This window comes from Onychomys torridus, chromosome 4, assembly GCF_903995425.1.
Source record: "Onychomys torridus chromosome 4, mOncTor1.1, whole genome shotgun sequence".
Classification (NCBI taxonomy): Eukaryota; Metazoa; Chordata; class Mammalia; order Rodentia; family Cricetidae; genus Onychomys; species Onychomys torridus.
The window spans coordinates 53977261-53996187 of record NC_050446.1 but is presented as its reverse complement, the minus strand read 5'-3'; the positions used below and the strand labels follow the sequence as shown (position 1 = coordinate 53996187).

Sequence of the window (18927 nt, the reverse complement as noted above, 5' to 3'; positions counted from 1 at the left end):
GATAAGCATGTATCAGAATGTAGAGAAAAACACTGGGGAGAAAAAAGGGTAGGTATATTTTCTTTGTTACTAAGCTAGGGTAGAGACCAGACCATCTTCATGTGGTAGTGAAACAACTATGATTTCATAGGCATTACAGTACATAGCTTCAGATCTGATCACAAGCTAGATACATTCACCAAGACTAAGAGGACCCCTAAGTGTTGAGAGAGCCACTGTTGAGGAGATTGAATGTTTCTGTTCATTAGTTATACTATAATCAGAAACACTTTCTCAGTCACTGTGGACTTGAATTCAAAACAAGACTAACAATGGTCTGGGAGTGTGGCTCAGTGGTATGGCACTTGCCTAGCATGCTCCAGGTCTTGAGTTTGTTTCCCAGCAAAACACACACACACACACACACACACACACACACACACACACACACACACACAAATAAAACAATTATAAAAGAATTTCACATACAATCATGCTATGTTTTCACAGTGAATGTAATCTATATGATGTATACAGAAATACATAAGGATTTAGGGAGAGTTCTAGTTCTTTAATTTTAAGGACTATGATTATATACTTTCTTAATAACGAATTTAAAGTGGTTTACAAATAGAAAAGTTTGACTTATAAATAGGGGGGAAAAGTCATTACTAAACCCAGTTGCATTCTCCACTATTGCTTCCATGAGCAACGGAGTTCACTTTATTCTTTAACCTGTTGGTGTCTCTGCTTGTCTATCTGGAAAATGGACTTGAATTTGTGTGACTTTGACTCCATAGTGAGAAAGCATTAGGACCGGATTGGATTCTAGTTCATCACTGAAATCTGTGGTAAACTTAAAATAGACTATTCCAAATGAATTTTGATTTAAGCAGGGAAAAGCATTAAAAACTGGCATGCTTCTTTTCAGGATTTAGCAAATCTGAAGAAGTTACATCAAACTTCCAATGGCATGCCTCTCCATCAGTTTCATTTAAGAAGGAGGCCCTTGGCCAAAAGCCCATCTTCATCCAGCCTCTGCAAAGCCTCAGGGTGCACAGCGGGGAGACAGTCAGATTTCACGCGAGGGTTTCTGGTGTTCCCAAACCAGCAATCCAGTGGTTTCATAACTACCAGCCAATTCTGCCATCAAAAGATGTAGTTTTCCATTTTGAGGAGTCCACAGGCATGGCTTTAATGCTTATAGTTGATGCTTACCCAGAGCATGCTGGGAAATACTCTTGCAGAGCAGCCAATAGTGCTGGGGAAGCCACTTGTGCAGCTACACTCACAGTGACTGCAAAAGGTAAAGGCCCTCTTGCTCTGAAGACTTTGATTTGCTGTCTACCATCCCTCTGCTACTAATGCCAGTCCCTGCTGCTTGTTTTACCATGTACATCCATCAGTTCACAGTTTACTAACCAACTAACGCACAATGCATCTCGCCAAGCCTCTGACTATGGGTTAACCTACACACTTGAATCTCATTGAAGTATGTGTTCCACACAATAGGAAACCACTATTTTGTTGGGCACCAATTTTGCTTGGCAGCTTTCTTTTGGAGGAGAGTAATTTATTTTCCTAGATGATTTGCATCATTTCCTCACCAAATGATCTTTCTGCTTAATAATATATTAAAATATATGATGGAGAACAAATAATATGTCAGATATAGTTAGATAAAGAAAAAATAAGGGTGGGGATGGAGAAAGAACCAGATTGCATCATTCTGCACGGTTGAAAGATAACAGAAGGAAGGAGCCAGATGCTGTTTGTTGTCTGTGTAAGCCTTCAGCACCCACCCATTGCTGGAGCACTAACAGTAAATGTTCTCCTGTGTGGGTCTACATTCTAGAGCACACTGCATTTGGCATGCTGTTCACATGACAATGGCCCCTTTCTCCTTTGTCTTCCATGCCATTTCTTGTCACTGAATTAATTGTACAGCACAAGCTCTAGATAGGCAAAGTTCTGGGGAAGACATAAGAGAGTCCACAGAGTCCCAGACAGCAGACAAGTCCTCTTTCACAAAGGAGGAAAGCAAAATATTCCAAAAGGAAACTAAGTCATGTCAAGGATCATTGCATAAACGTGCAGTGAATGTTTCAGAGCATCCCCCAAAGCTCTACAATCACAGCTGCATCTGTTTCAGAAACAGGTTGTGTCACACTGTACCCCTGTCACAAGGGGCAGAAAGTCCTGAGTTGTCAGAGACATCTGTTGAAGAGTTGGGGGTTGGGGGGGGATGCGGCAGAGACTCTCATGTCTCTTCAGGACTTCACTGTAAAGTGTGACAACACTGCTCAGTTCCTCTGTGTTCCAGAAGTGAATCTTCTGTTGATAGAATCTAGACTCACAAAGATGTGATGATAGAGGCATCCAAGGGAAGCAACCACAGAATGGAAACATCAGTGTCTTGCCATAGACAGAGTTTAACTAGTAGACCAAGGACTAGGGAGCTGTGTTGTGCACAATGTTTATGGAGAGACAGCCTCAGCCATGCTAGGCATGGAAGCTGGTTACCTGCCATTTAGCTATGTAAGACTTGCTTCATTTCATCTCCAGTGCCTTCTGAAGCTTTCTATGCAACCCAACCAAGTCAGTGAATAGGTTCCTTAAACCGCCTCTTTTGCATCTTACCCATAAACACTTGATGCAAGTCCACTATGTCACTGGCCAAACATAGAGGAGAATTTAACTCTCTAGTCCAAATTCAGTTTGAAACTAGGGTCAGGAAATCCAGCCATTTTTTTCCCCCTGTGCTTCTTCTAATACTTATCAAAGACAAACCATAAAAGTACACCAGAGAAGGCTAAAATATTGGAGTTGCGAAGCATTCCTTGGTTAATTATCATTGTATCTGACACTGAGCTGAATTTCAATTTAATTGATTCCATAGTAAGAGTCCAGTAGATCATCATCAATGACAAGCCAGTTTACCATGCGGCATCCATTGTCATTTCTTAGGCCTGGGGGTTCCAGGTTTATAAATGAAGCCATGAAAATAGAAAATTGGATATTGAAAATAATAAGGTTCTATTTGGACTACAATTAATGGTCTGTAGATAATTTTTCTACAAATGGTACTGCTTTTACAGCTGTATAGTCTCTTGAAATTATAGTGATTTTCTCATGGCAATGTCCCTGTTTTAGTTAGTATTGTGCTTGAATCTCTATTGTGTCTGAATGAGCAAAGAAAATTTTGTCTGGGAGAAGCATAGTTTTTCCCCTTATTCGTAACCTTGCCTCTTAGGCACAAATATGAGAATATCGTATTTGAAGTGCCCGAAGCTTATGCTATGTACCTATAGGCAAAGGACCTACTGGGTCACATGAAAAGAGGTCAGTGGACAGAAGTCAGGCATCCTCAGGGATTGTGGGGGAATAGCCACAAGTTCCTCCCTGATCCTCATCAAACTGTTGGTGGCTATAGAGATAACAAGGGGGCAGTCAGGTCTTGTCTTGTGTACAGCTATCTCTGCACTGAACTGTGGCCATCCTTCTTGCCAGTCAGAGAATCAGTCTCATTAATCACTTAAGACATCTGCAGTCCCATGCATCAAAAGAAGATTCCTCTCTGAATCTGAGATTTTGTTCCATGACAATATCCCAATCAATCACCATAACAAACATTAGAAACATCTACGCACTAGCTCCTGGTTTCACTGCAGTTTTTTGGCTAGCACAGTAATTGTATAGAATGACTGTCCAGAGGTGCTGTCTGTGAGCTGTGTAGGTCACAGCAGTGACAGTTTTGCCACATTGTGCAGTTGGGAGTTGGCTATGTTACAGAAGTGGGAGAAGTATGGATCTTTGAGATCTCTTCTAGAAAGTGCAGTGCTGAGGGTCATCTTCATAGAGTGGGTTGACCTGGATACTTCTGCCCCAGGAATTCCTATGTGCTCAGGTCCAATTGATTATGTTATTAAAACAATATTGAAGTAAGGGAACATTTTGAAACACAGACAGCATTTCTTGTGCTTATAAAAGTATTGAAGGTGAGATGCTTTTAGGTATTTGAAGAGTGAAGGATTGAGCAGAAGCATCTAATTATTTAAGTAAAGCCAGTGTCTATATGTGCCTCTTTTATTTTGATCTAATATGTTTATATAAGTTACATGGCTGCACATGGAGATCAAACAGGAATGTAACTGACTTGTTAGTCTGTCTGAATATGGTCTTGAGTGCATAATAAAATAGATACATTAGGTGTTGCTTTTGAGCCTAATGTGTGGCTTTCCTTCTCCTCATAATGACAGTCTACCTTCTTGACATTCAGCATGAGTTGTGTTCTTCCAAACACAGCTAATGTATGCCTGTCCCTAACTTTATTCTCTTTATTCTCAACTAGCAAAAGAATCCTGAGGCAGAATAGTTACAAAAGTTACTCTCTACTCAGACACTGAAAGTATAATACTCAGAGACTCCCAAACTAAACCATCCAATTAAGTTGTTTTTTTTTTTTTTTTAAATCACTGAGGAAAACATTGGGTTTGTCATTTTTATCAAAGATCACAAGGAAATGAAGGAAAAAGAACCCTTAGAGTTACTGTCACAGTGCTACATGAATTGAAGAATGTGTGTCCCAGGCTGCTAGCCTCGTCCTGGAAGCTGTCCCGGAGACCACAGTGCCCCAAAGCTGTACCTGCTCCTTGTGTAATAAAAGCCATTTAGAGTTCAGGAGTCTTTGCTCACTGGCTGATATGTATGGACTTTGTATAGTTCCAAGTGTGAGAGCTGGTTCAAATCAAGGAACTGTTTATTAGTTTTAAAAAATGCTTCATTCTGGAAAAAAAAAAAAAACTAAACTAAACTAAAAGTAGCAAGCAAACAGTGCATGTTCCTAATCAATGTGGTTTCCTCTCTTAGCAAATGTGTAGTCAGTAGAAATTACACCGGGTATTTTCCTTTAGCTTCTGAGTTGCTTTTCTGAGTGCATGTAAAGGCATGGGGGACTGGGACCCTCCTCTGTCAACTTTGTGACACATCAACTCAGTGGGTCGTTTGGCGTGGATACTTTGGTGGAGTGCGTTTTCTCTTTCTTATAACAGAAAGGCAGTGTTTACCACATAACTCATGAATCAAGTCAGAAACTGTATGCAGTTACTCACCAACATTTCTTGTTGTTTTTTCATTTTAGCTCCTGAATCCATTTTACATGAGAGGATTGATCAGCAGATTGAAATGGAGATGAAAGGTATTGTTACAATGAATGTGCGATTAAAGTAGAAATTCTGGAGGATTGGTGGAATCCTTGGCCTACTCTATTTCTCTTAGTATTGTTGAGGATATGGCATAGATGTACAAATATATCTCTTCGAGTATATATTACTATGTCGCATGCCTGGTTTAGTATGCTGATGGTTATGTGCATTTCACAGTAATTTGTTGAATGGTAATTTTAAATCTTGTATTGAAACTTTGTCAGCCACACTCAGTTTCGTGTTTGCAGCCATCTTGAAAAGTGTGTACTATGAACAGTTGGTCATTTTAATGCATGAAATCATGAAGTAGAAGTTAGTTTTCAAAGTCGTGGTGAACTGAATTGAACAATGGGTGTTAACCTGTCATTTTCAGAATGCAGTCATGAATGAATTATAGTAGAAATGCTACTTTGTTTAGGATGTGTGAAAACCTTACGTTCCCATTCTGGATCTACACCTCATGCACACAGGTCACTTTAACATTGATATGTCTCTTACACTGGCTTGCAGATAGCTATCTCATGTGACCCTTGCCTGCTTTACTTTGCATAATGTTGTGACTCTTTAGCTGTATTAGTTCGAATAAACGCCTTCTCATTTTATTTCATCTAATTGTTTATGATTATAGTTCTATGTATTGTTCAAATAGTTAATTCTCAAAAATCTAACAATTTAATCCGCAATCAAAAGGATCAGAAAGGGCGTTTATTCTACTCTCTGCAAGTCAGGTAAGATTTTCCTCTTAGCCATCAAAACTGCAAAGTTGTCCTGCTCTCAAAACAAATACACACAGGAATATGGTATTTTTCAAATGCACTTTTGCTTGTTCAAGAAGAAATTTCAGCAGTCTGAAGAAAGCAGACCAGACAACGAACGATTTTCGTGTCAGAATCTTTTAAACAGAGCATGGTGTTGCGTTTATTCGAACAAATATGGTGAGTGAATTTCTTATGGATTTGTGAGACTCTGTAGCATGCACTTTATTTCATTTCCTATTTTGCAATTTCATTTATTTTCAACTTTTTTGAGTGCTATGGAAAATAGTAAAATGCTTTGTAATTTAATTTTTTTTGCAGAAGAACTTTCTGAGGGGGAAGTGGAGCACACAGGAGATATGCGCAGTGCCTTCTCAGACCCTGAAGACATAGACCACGGCTCCCTGATGGCGAGGAGACATGCAAGTAGAGTGTCATCCACAAGCTCCTGGCCCGAATGTTTCAAGCCTACTTTTACTCAAAAACTCACATTTCAATATGTTTTAGAGGGCGAACCTGTTGTGTTTATGTGCAGATTGATTGCCTGTCCAACTCCAGAAATGACTTGGTTCCATAATAATAGGCCCATCCCAACAGGTCTTCGGCGGGTTATAAGAACTGAAAACGATTTACACCAACATTCTTCTAGCTTAGAAGTGAAGAGGGTCCAAGGCCGAGATTCTGGAAGTTACAGGTGCTTGGCAGTTAATAGTGAGGGGTCTGCCGAGTCCAGCGCATCACTGCATGTTATCCAGAAGGGGCAAGATGAAAGATACTTAGAATTTCTGAAAAGGGCAGAGCAGACCTTTGAAGACGTGGGGGTCCTAGGTGAAAGGAAACAGGAGAAGATAAAGGTTGACCTGAGGTTTACAGGCTCCCCTTTTAACAAGAAACAAGATATGGAACAAAAGGGCATAATGAGAACAATACACTTCAGAACAGGGAGCCCTGTCAGGAGAGCAGACCATGTATATGACGACAATGAGTGGTCAGAAAGTAAATCTGATGTCAGAGGTTGCCTTAATGTAGGTGAAAGTTTCCTAGATAAGGAGACCAAAATGAAGTTGCAGCGACTACGGGAGGCTAGAAAAATCTTCTTAGAGAAAAAGAAATTTTCTCTTTTAGATGAATCATCTGAAGTAAACTCAAAGATTGTAAGAAGTGAGGATGCTGTTAGAGATACTCCATTCTCTAGAGAGGAAGTGAAGAGTAGATTTGTGTGTGAGTTAGCTGAAGACAGGGATAGGGTTGATAACTCAGCAGAGAGAATCATCCAAAATCCATACTCCCTTCCTAATCAAATACATCAAAATAGAGAAGCTCCTTCAAGCATCCAAGCGATTGGTGATGAAGAAGTTCTCCAGACTGAAAATAGCCTGAGCCAAGAGAAATTTCTAGAAGAAAGCCTACCAAGAGGCTATTTTTATGAGCATGCCCTAGTAAGTGAAAACATGCAAGCAAAGGGTCAATTTGAAGAAGCCATGAACAGCACTGTGATCAGAGAATCAACATTCACCTCTAGTCAGGAAACATATGAATATAAGAGTGAGGGGATATGTGAGGTTCCTGAAAAGATGTCTCGAGTCCTCACACCATATTCCAGTGAATCTTTGGATACATTTGTAAATATTAAAGAAACTGAAGATGTAGCTAGTGAGGGGGGAACACAGAGGGCCTGGAGAGAAGAGCAACGCTCTGCTTCCATGAACATGGAAGAACGCAAAAATGAGCAGCAGGAAGAGAAGACAAGACCTTTTGAAAATTACTTTCAGAAGCATCCACAACGCTGCCCACCTTCATTCCTTCAGGATATTGAGTCTCAAGAAGTTTATGAGGGTGATAGCTGTAAATTTGTATGTCATTTTCAAGGGTACCCTCAGCCCATTGTGACATGGTATAACAATGAGATGCCAATACCACGGAGTCAAGGCTTTACCACTCATACATTCGAGAACTATTCCACATTAACTTTCCCGTCTGTTCAGCCTTGGCATGGAGGCTCGGTTACCTGTGTACTGTTTAACCAGTATGGAACAGTAAAAGCAACGGCTGTGCTTAGAGTGAGGGCAAAGCCAAGGCATGATTCCCAGCCTCGCAAGGTTCCAGTGTGGACTGACTACACAGAGGAGGACGAAGAGCTGGCTTTGGTATTTGACCAGGCGAGAAGTACTCATCTATCCTTCAGTCGAGAGGGCCACGGACATCTTTATATGTTAAAAACTCAACCCCCAGAGCTCCCCTCTGCAGACACAGAGTTGCTGTCATTCCCTGTAGAAATTCAGATAACTGCAGCCACCCCAACCCCAGAACAAGACAAAGAACACAGGGGACTGTTAGAGTTGGAGCCAGAAGCAATGCCTCGCGATCAAACCACCCAGTCACCAAAACACAAATTTATATTCTCCCCTGATATTACTAATGAGCCACCCAGAATGCTACAGGAAATGCCAAGGAATGCCAGTTGTAGGGAAGGGGATTCTATAATGCTTGAATGCTTAATAGCAGGGGAGCCTCAGCCTGAGGTCACATGGTTTCATAATGGTGCTCTTATAAAGCAGAATCAAAAGTCTGAGGTTGAAAACGTGAATGATAGCCATAGATTATATATCAATGAGGTCAGTTTACAAGATTCTGGAAGATATGAATGTGTGGCTGAAAATGATTCAGGCATAGCCAAGAGTACTTTGGATTTAACTGTAGAACCCATTGCTTACAGGGAATATAGTCAACTGGAAAATCTAAGTGGAACTTTTGCACACTATTCTAAAAATCAACAAGCACAATTTCAGGGGGAATCTGTAAGGGCACATTTTTATGATAATCCAGTTGGTCCCTTTGCTGCCCAATCAAATATAAAAGATTATACTGTAAGGGAGTATTTTCAGGGTCTTGAGACAGTTGGGCAGGTAGACAAGAAAAATGAAGTGTACTGTGCAATGCCTAGTGAAAAACTATCCAAATCTATGCAAGGCACATCTAGACCCACAGACATTGATAAACTGCACAGGGCTGAATTCCTACAATACCAGGATGAAGAACATATAAGTGGAAATTCCCAGCCACACAGAGCAGGGGACGCCACTTATCCCTTGGCTGATGATTTCAGCAAAGCTAGCTTTAGAAAAGAAGTTGGAGAGGACTTTGGAAATCAAGAACCAGAATGGGGAAATACACAAGGGCATTCTCAAAGTGATTATGTGTTCAATATCTACTCCAAGAGAACCTCTGAGGCAGTTCAGGACATGAAAGACTCGCCTGTCACTACCTATGAAGAAGCCCTTGGAGGAGAAAGGTACTACCCAGGGAAAAAGGTGAAGCATAAGATTATTGCATTTGAAAAGCTGCACCGTGCAGAGAAGGGAGTTCTAGAAAAAAGACGGACCAAGAAATCTTTCGTTAGTGCCCCACAGAAGAAGCCAGATGACCTAGAGTTTTCTTTGAAGCAAAGAGAATCAGGCTTGAGCAATCTGAGAGTAAATATGCATCAGACAGAGGAAATGTCTTCACAGGTAGAAGCAGATTCATCTAACATTGTTATGGTTCTGAAGCAGCTTGCCTCTCAAGCTCCCAAGGGATTGGAAGTAGAAGAGAGGGAACAGGAAGAAACGAACCCTATAGCCCAAGCTGTAGTTTCAGAAAAGGGTGGGCTTGAAACACCTGTTACATTTGACCTAAAGCAGTTTCACTCACAGATAGAAAGTGCAGGCATAAAATCCCAAGACTCGGCCAATGGTCAACAAGATAAAAGCTCTTTAGAAACTCAACAACGTACTTCAGAAATGGTTAGTCCTGAAGACATTGTCTTTAATCTAAAGCAAATGTATTCTCACATAGAAGATCCAGGTGAGGTATTCCAGGGCCAAGGAACTGAGAACCAACAGAAAACACGCCACCAAGAAGAAATTCCTATTTGCCAAAGCTTTCAGTATGTTCAGGAACAAACCACAACAATTTTAAAAGCTGATCATTCACTAAAGTCTTTTTCTGAGGCAGTGCATGGTGAATCGTGGGCTTTAGGTCAGACATCACCTGCTGATACAGGAGAAGCTAATGTTTCAGAGAAAAATGGACATAGTTTCATCTCAGAGTTGAAAAGGGCAGCGAGTAAGGAAGAACTTTTAGAGGTTCCTGAAATGGAAGACGGCTCCACCTTGGAACCAGCATTGGGTGTGACTCAGGAATACAATGGAACTCTGGAAGACCCCAGAGGGGACGTTCAGGGAGCAGACACGCCTCACAGACAGCTCTCTCTGTGTCAGAGCTTGCCATTCTTGATGACTGGAGATCAGCAGGAGCAGATGAGTGAAAGAGTTGAGGCCTCAGGAGAAAAAAACTATCATGAAGTTCACATTCAGAATGAAAGCTCTTTCTCCACTGTGGGAGGAGAAAGGGTAGAAACTTGTTTTCCTGAAGATCTTCCTAGGTTGGAGGAGGCCCAAACAACTGAAGAGAGGGCTTCCGAGAGCTCCCTAACACAGTACTTACTTGCTGTAGGAAAGTATGAGGTGCCTGAAGTTAGAGAGAGCAAACGCAAGGGAGAGCTTGTCCAGAGTGAGTCAGTCACCTCAATGGAGGTTGAAGAAGTAACTTTCAACACTGTGTATGAGTATTACAATCAGAAGCAGGAATCCCTGGACCGGCCCTATTCTCCTGAGTCTGATATTTCAATTGATCTGGGAAGTACAAGCAGTGAAGAAATGTCTGAGTTAGATCAGTTCTATAGCCCGCCATCATCTGTGGAGCATTTAGAATCTCCAAAGTCTCCTGATTTATATTTTAAGCCCTCGGGTCTAACTGAGCAATCCCTAGCAAATACAAGGGGCGAGCCTCTTGAGAGATACTCAACACCTTTAGAGGAAAATGGGGACAGATACTCCACACCTTCTGAAGGTGAAATACCAGAAAGATACTCCACTCCTCCAGGGGAGGCTCTAGAGAGATACTCCACACCCCCAGGGGAGGCTCTAGAGAGATTTTCCACTCCTCCTGGGGAGGCTCTAGAAAGATTTTCCACACCCCCAGGGGAGGCTCTGGAGAGATTTTCCACACCCCCAGGGGAGGCTCTGGAGAGATTTTCCACACCCCCAGGGGAGCAACTAGAGAGAGATTTTATTCCTACTAGAGGACCAAACCATACTAGAAGTGTAAACATGAACTTGTCAAAAATAGAGCGGGAAGACAGCACTCCAAATGAACATTTCCACACACCTACGGAAGAGAGAAGTTCATTGTATGAAACATGGCGTTCAGATTCATTTGGCACACCTAATGAAGCCATCGAACCCAAAGACAATGAAATGCCTCCATCTTTTATCGAACCTCTAAGCAAAAGGCGGATATATGAAAATACAACATTGGGTTTCATCATTGAAGTTGAAGGTCTTCCAGTCCCTGGTGTGAAATGGTATCGAAATAAATCTTTGCTGGAGCCGGATGACAGAGTCAAAATGGAAAGGGTAGGCAACGTGTGTTCTTTGGAAATTTCTAACGTGCAAAAAGGAGATGCGGGAGAGTACATGTGCCATGCAGTAAACATCATAGGGGAGTCAAAAAGCTTTGCACATGTAGACATAATACCCCAAGAGGAAAGGGCTGTGGCCCTCCCACCACCTGTAACCCACCAGCACATCATGGAGTTTGACTTGGAAAATGCCAGCTCATCAAGAACACCTTCCCCTCAAGAGATTGTCCTGGAAGTAGAATTAAGTGAAAAGGATGTGAAGGAATTTGAAAAGCAGGTGAAAATAGTCACAGTCCCTGAATTTACTCCTGATCATAAAAGCATGATTGTGAATTTAGATATTCTTCCACTGAATCTGGTAGATCCCGGTACGGAGTCCAGAGGGAAAGAAGGCACAGATTTTAACATTGATTTAGAAGCATTTGAAATGCCTCCTCGCTTTATAACACCCATTTGCGACTTTAAAATTCCGGAAAACTCTGATGCTGTGTTCAAATGTTCTGTCATAGGCATCCCTACTCCAGAAGTCAAATGGTATAAGGAGTACATGTGCATTGAGCCGGATGACGTGAAGTATGTAATCAGTGAGGAGAAAGGGAGTCATAGCCTTAAAATCCGAGACATCAGCCCTTCTGATAGTGCAACATACAGATGCAGAGCTCAGAATAGTGCAGGAGAAGCCATCTGCCGAGGCTTCCTTACCATGGGAGAGTCCCAAGTCTCTGCTCTGATCACAAGGACAAGCAAAGTGACCTTAAGCAGTCAGAAGGAGGAATTAGTCTTAAGGAGCAAATATGCTGACAGCTTTTTTGAATTCCAAGTGGTAGAAGGCCCCCCCAGGTTTATCAAAGGTATTTCTGATTGTCATGCCCCCTTAGGGACAGCAGCATATTTCCAGTGTTTAGTTCGTGGTTCTCCAAGACCCACAGTTTCTTGGTACAAAGATGGAAAACTGGTTCAAGGATCAAGGTTCAGTGCTGAGGAAAGCGGCATAGGGTTCCACAATCTGTTCATAACAGGCTTAATCAAAAGTGATGGGGGAGAGTACAGCTGTGTAGCTACGAACAATTCAGGAGAGGCTAGGAGCTCTGCCATTCTCACCCTCTCTTAAAGTGGGATTTCTCAGGGCCTCAGTCATCACCAGTGTCTATGGATGAGCAACCTTCCAAATGTATCCACTATGTTTGGATCATGACATTGAAGACCCCTGGAGATATGGTCTCTCTATGTAGAAACCTCATCTTTGTAATGCATGTAAATATTCTGTGATCTAAACACTGAACCCATCACTGATGCCAGTTACATTGTGTGTTATCTATCTAGCACGATTAAACACCTCCTTGGCTACCCAATTGTTGGTGTGTGTTTCTACTTTTCCATGTCCCCTCCTCCACAGAGTGTTTCAGCATTCTCTTTCAGCAGGTAAACTGCAGATGCAAAGTGGGATGAAAAGGACCATAGCAGATCAGCAGGTAGATAAGCTGGTAAGAGAAAACACCCTCCGCCCCTAAGTCAATTTTGAACGCTAAGCCTCTTCTCATTCAGACAAACCTATGCTGATTTACTCAGATGCAGGATGGTGAAGCAGGCAACAGAACCAGCTTTGCCAAATGGTAGCCAACTTCATAATCTGTTTATGCTGCAATCTTGAGAATGAATTTTGCTTCTAAGAGGTATTTTCATTTTTACTACTTATCTTGAGTATTGCATTATCACTGGATTTGGAGGGGTCAAAGTCTCTGCAGGCTTTTCTAAACACTTGCAGGGTAAACAGAGATAATGATCTTTCCCCATGTGGAAATATTTTATTTCCTCATTTTGGGCATCAAGTGAAAGTGCAGCATTAATTTATCATCAACCTGGGAGTATCACTGTATTCATCTAGATATAAATTTTTTAACTGTACACCAATATCAGGACCTCTGAAATTAGAAAAATGGTGGGACACTTTTATAATTGAGACAATATGATAATTTTTGTTGTTTAGGGATATATATATATATATATATATATATATATATATATATAATAGAGTAAGTTTTCTTATTATTTTTATAGAATTTTAAGATTTAAAACTAACTAGACCTTAATAAACATTAAAATTCCAGTAGGATATTTATGTTTATAAAGTGAATTTTAATTTTGTCTTTCAGTTTTAATAGTTGATAAATACTTTAGTATTGTGACTGTGAACCAATGTGGACCTCAATCTTTGCATACAAGTTATAATAAATATGAAAAAAGTCAAATTTCTTACATCAAAATGTGGAATTGGATCAAAGGCCTCAGGAGTTATAGTCACACAGTAAACTTCTTTGTCACCTAGGGGTGGTGACTCTAAATATAGCTTAATGGGTTTCAGTTTGTAACAGATGAGATAAACAATGGAAGAGAGATTGAGATTGTCAGTCTAATGGTCCACTCTTAAGTTACGATCACAAACTACATTGTACTTGAAGCCTGCACATGCAATATTTAAGGACCGTGATTGTATCAGCCATCTTAATATTGATTATTAAACATATAGCATTTATTTCAGATTTAACTTCCATAAGAACTCATATAGCTACCATATTTATTGTTTCTTTTATCTGTTGATGTTATTCTCACAATGGAAATTCCTTCACATCATCCAAACCAAAAGATTAAAAGCATATGTAGAAAATAGGCAGACTAGCTGATTGTCTCATCCAGATTTTTTTTAATGTATTTGTTTTGAGTGACCATCATCCAGTGATAAGCAATTGTGGAACAATGATTTTCGTGGCAACCAGAGTACATAATACCTTTTGATAACAATTTAAATACACCACACCACTCTCAGGCTGATTCTGGTAAAGCTAATTCTGCAGCAAGGGGGCTTAAGAGTCTTTCTACATTTAGTCATAGACTGTATGTTTAATTAATTAGAAATCTATGTCATAGTCAACATGACAAGCACCCTTACCCACATATTACAAACACAATCAACATTCAAAACCCAGAAAAGCAAATGAAAACAGAGAAGGAGGAAGATATTTTCATGTTTGCTGATTTTTCATTCATATAAGGAAGGCTTTATTTGATTTTTCTTACTATGATTCCCTTAGTCTCAGAGGCATTGAATTTGAAGATTGTTGAATAACAATAGCGGAAAGAAGAAAATAAGCCTTCCCCACACTTATGGTAGTTAAGTAGAACTTTCTATTTTCTGACTCAGTGACACACAGCTGTAAAGCCTGACATAGTAATTTCCCTGATGCTGGAATAAGAATCCCATGTTTTACACAGAGTTGAATTTAGATGTTGTCATGAGATGCTGTCAACTGGGGTAATTTTAACTACAGCTTTAGTGTTTGGGCAAATCTGAGGCTCGTTTACTGTATTTGTGTGTATGTGTGTGTGTGTTTGGAAATAGGGGAACCTTTTGAAAATATTTTAACATATTATCAATTCAGGGTACTTTAACTATACCCACATCCATTCCCCTTGCAGGCATTTTGGGGATTTAAGAGAAGGGAAAATGAATGTACCCAGCACAGATGCAAAGCTAAGTGGCCACCGTTAGTGATGTAAGTGTATGAAGTCTAATGGTGGCTTATCAGGGACACTCACAAATGACTTAGTAAGTATCCCACATGCTACAGAGGAGTTTTACTGATGTTTTATAGCCTGTAGACTGGAGTCATATCTTTCAACTAAAATACTAGACCTGTAAGGAATTAAACACAAAACCATCCAGTGTAATGTAAGGAAAATGAATTAACAAAATGATAAAAACTGCTTTTCATTTATGCAATAATCTATGAGTAACAGGACACTCCTACTCTCCCGCAGACTGAATTAAGAATCCAATTCTGTTGATAAACTACAGGCCTGCCTCTCGCTTGGTTGTGATACTACTGAAAGAGTTTGTGTTACTTTGTATCCCTGTTCAATAATGCTGTACAACTGACTTACACAATAAATTATCACCAACATTTTGATATTGGAGTTATTTTCTCTTATGTCTGCTTCACCTGTTTTCTTAACTAATATCTTATTATAAAAGATTTCTTGGAGTACTTTGACTAGTTACTTGAATGAGGGGAAACTTGATTTTCTAGTAAGAGACAACAGTGATTCCTTCAGGAGTTGGAATCGAACCTTGATACAGGAAAGGCCTCAAGCTGGCCTTGAACTGGAAATCCTCCTACCTCAGCCTTCCAAATGCTGGGGTTACTGATGTGTATCACTATGCCTGTCTAGCTCCCACTTTTGTAATTGTTGTTGTTGATATACAAGTAGAAGTAGCTAAAATATATTTTTCTTTGAAAAATAATCATTAGACTCAAGAAAATCCTGCATAACAATTCTATGCGTTTTCAGAAGTTGATGCAAATAACCCTGCATTTATGATTTATAAAAATTTATCTAGCACTTCTTCAAACTTCAGATCTAGATTTATATCACATCTGTAAACCCTACAAGATAAACTGGACAGAAAGTTGCTTTTGTATTGTAGGTATAGCTGCTTGATTTTCCATAATAGGCTAAGAAAATTTAGGAATGTGTTTTTTGATAAATTAATCTCTCCACAGTCCAATTCCAATGTAGAAGGCTGGTAATTGGTATCCAATTCTTTGACTGATACTGCTTGTTAAACAAAATTGTATCATAACGTCATAATAACTTTTCTCCACACAGAGATTGCTAGTATTCTGTCTGCCGAGGAAGGATTTCAAACCTATAGTTCTGATCTTCACTTGCGTAACATGAATGAAACACTTGAACTTTTATCTGAGCCGCCTGCCTGTGCCACTCAGTTTGATTCCAGACAGGAAGGCACCACCCCCACTTTCATCAGAGAAGTATCAGATGCTGAAATAAGCGTTGAAGATGTAGCTAAATTGTCGGTTACTGTCACTGGCTGCCCCAGGCCTAAAATCCAATGGTTCTTTAACGGGGTGCTATTAGCCCCTTCTGCTGACTACAAATTTGTCTTTGATGGGGATAACCACAGCCTGATCATTCTGTTCACCAGATTTGAGGATGAGGGGGAGTATGCATGTGTGGCCAGTAATGAATATGGAAAAGCGGTGTGTAGTGCCTACCTAACAATAACCCCCAAAGGAGAGCGGTACAAGGGCTCTGAAGTGAAGAAAGCTCTGGGAGAGTCTGAAGAGCCTTGTCCGCCTTACTTTTTCAAGGAGTTAAAGCCAGTCCACTGTGCTCCAGGGACCCCTGCTGTCTTTGAATACCTGGTGCATGGAGTTCCTCCCCCGACTGTTTTGTGGTTCAGAGAAAACATGCCGCTTTATACCAATATCTGCTACACCATCATTCACAATCCGGATGGCTCTGGGACCTTCATTGTTAACGACCCCCAGAGGGAAGACAGCGGCCTGTACATCTGTAAAGCTGAGAACGTGTGGGGGGAGTCCACCTGTGTGGCAGAGCTTCTTGTGCTCCTGGAAGACACAGATGTGACCGATGCCTCCTGCAAAGCAGAGTCCACATCAGGAGTTCCTGGTGATTTTCCGGAAACATCTGCAAGGAGCCCTTCAGTTCAGGCCTTTGACTCACAGCAAGAAATTACAGCTCTTGTCAAGGATGCTGTTTCGAAAACTGCTTTAATTGCAGAGGAAAAGCTGCAGCTTTCTTATGAGCATGATGCTGACAACAGTGAACTGAGTACTGGGGTGACTATAGGGATTCAGAAGCTGCAACCCATTGTCAGGTCCTTTCCTGAGAGCTCTGGGGAACTTCCTTCGGTTGACAGTACCGTTCACGCACAACCAGACAAAGAGCCAACTCCTACTTCACAGCTGCAGACTGTCCAACCTCAGAGACCCCTTCCCAGAGAAGACACTCTGCAGTTTGGAGAGCCTGAGAACATCCTCCCAAGCGCCTCATCTGCAGCACAAGTGGGTTCAGTCTCTGTCAGGCCCCTGAAGACCTTAGCAACTGAACCCAAAGGGAGTTCTCCTCAGTCTTCACCAGTAGCTCCCACTCACTCACCTCCATCCTCTGTAGCTGAAACACTTCAGCTAGAAGAAAAGATAGTCTCTGAAGTAGACAAAGAGCAAAGAGCTCTCCTCCTGTGTCACAGCTTAGCTGAGGGACATGTGGAAAGTCTAGAGGGTCCTGATGTTGTGATCTCTAATGTGCACTCTGAGCCTCAAGTCCCCTCAGAACACACATGCACAGAAGAAGGCAAAATTCTGATGGCCAGTGCAGAGCCACTAGAAAGCGCAGGGCGAGATGTTGCAGAGAGGACTGAGGAAGGCAAGTCCCTAAGCTTCCCACTAGCACTTGAGGAAAAGCAGGTCCTACTCAAGGAAGAGCACTCAGAGGACATGGCAGTGCCCACCAGCCAAACCTCCATCTCTAAGAAAGAGCCTGAGACAATAAAGGGAGTGAAGGAGGTACAGGGAAGTGACCTGCTTGCTAAGGAAACTTTGTTTGCTGGTATGCCCCAAGAGCAGCGATTACATCTGAAAACTCAGGTCCGCAGGGCTCTGCAAGCTGCAGTGGCCAGTGAACAAGACAGTCTTTTCTCTGAGTGGCTAAGAAACATTGACAAGGTGGAGGTCAAGGCCATAGGCCTCTCACAAGAGCCCAAATGCATCCTATGCACCTATCTTATTACTTCAGTGAAATCACTAACTGAAGAGTTAACCATCACCATTGAAGACATAGATCCTCAAATAGCTAACCTGAAAACTGAACTTAAGGATGCCTTGTGCTCCCTTATATGTGAAGAAAGAAACATCTTAACAGCTGAGGATCCAAGCATTCAGAAAGAAGACAAACTAGGTGTACAGGGTGGAACAGACCACTCTTCAGATGTCCAGAAAGTTGAGACCATCATAGAACCAGAAAGTGAATCTAGATATCTCGTCTCCAAAGAAGAGGTCAGTTGTTTGAATGCAGAAAGTCATTTCAAAGATGGAGATGCTAATGAGGCTCCCCAGGCTGAGACTTGGAAGCCCCCAGAAGAGAGTGTCACCCAGAAGGCCAGCATGGTGAAGTCACAAGAAACTGACGCTACCTTAGCTGAGGACTGCCCTACTGTACTGAAACACTTAGGGGATACCGTTTCTGAGGAAGGCCATACTGTCCACCTTACATCATTCATATCAAATGCTAAGGAGGTAAACTGGTATTTCAAGGGTAAACTGGTACCTTCAGATACAAAGTTCAAGTGTTTACAAGATCAGAATGCCTACACTCTGGTAATCGACCCAGTGGAGGCAGAGGATGAAGGAGAGTATGTCTGTGAGGCCTCAAATGACTATGGAAAGGTGACAGTATCAGCAAAGCTCACTGTCACTGTCGGAGAAAGAGGTTGGACTTCAGGGATGAAATGGATGAGGCTCTAACACCCACTGGGTGGTTATGATTTAGGTTTCACCACCGAATCTTCACTGCCTGCCACTTTTCCAGAATGCCAGCTGTTTAGAGCAGGAATGACAGAAGTAAAGACATAATCATGGTTATCCGCTTGCATTTCTCTCTCACTGCCTTGTTAGGTAGAACATTTTCAGAGCCACGCGGCTACTTATTT

The 18927-nt window shown here is 41.3% G+C and overlaps 1 protein-coding gene across 1 annotated transcript in view; it reads left to right on the top strand.

Annotated features, from left to right (window-relative positions):
* Nucleotides 1-18927, top strand: part of Ttn (titin) — a 269525-nt gene that overhangs the window by 46790 nt on the left and 203808 nt on the right. The window contains 1 exon segment of the mRNA XM_036184883.1: nucleotides 5120-5176. Within this exon segment, the coding sequence (XP_036040776.1) occupies nucleotides 5120-5176 (57 nt within the window).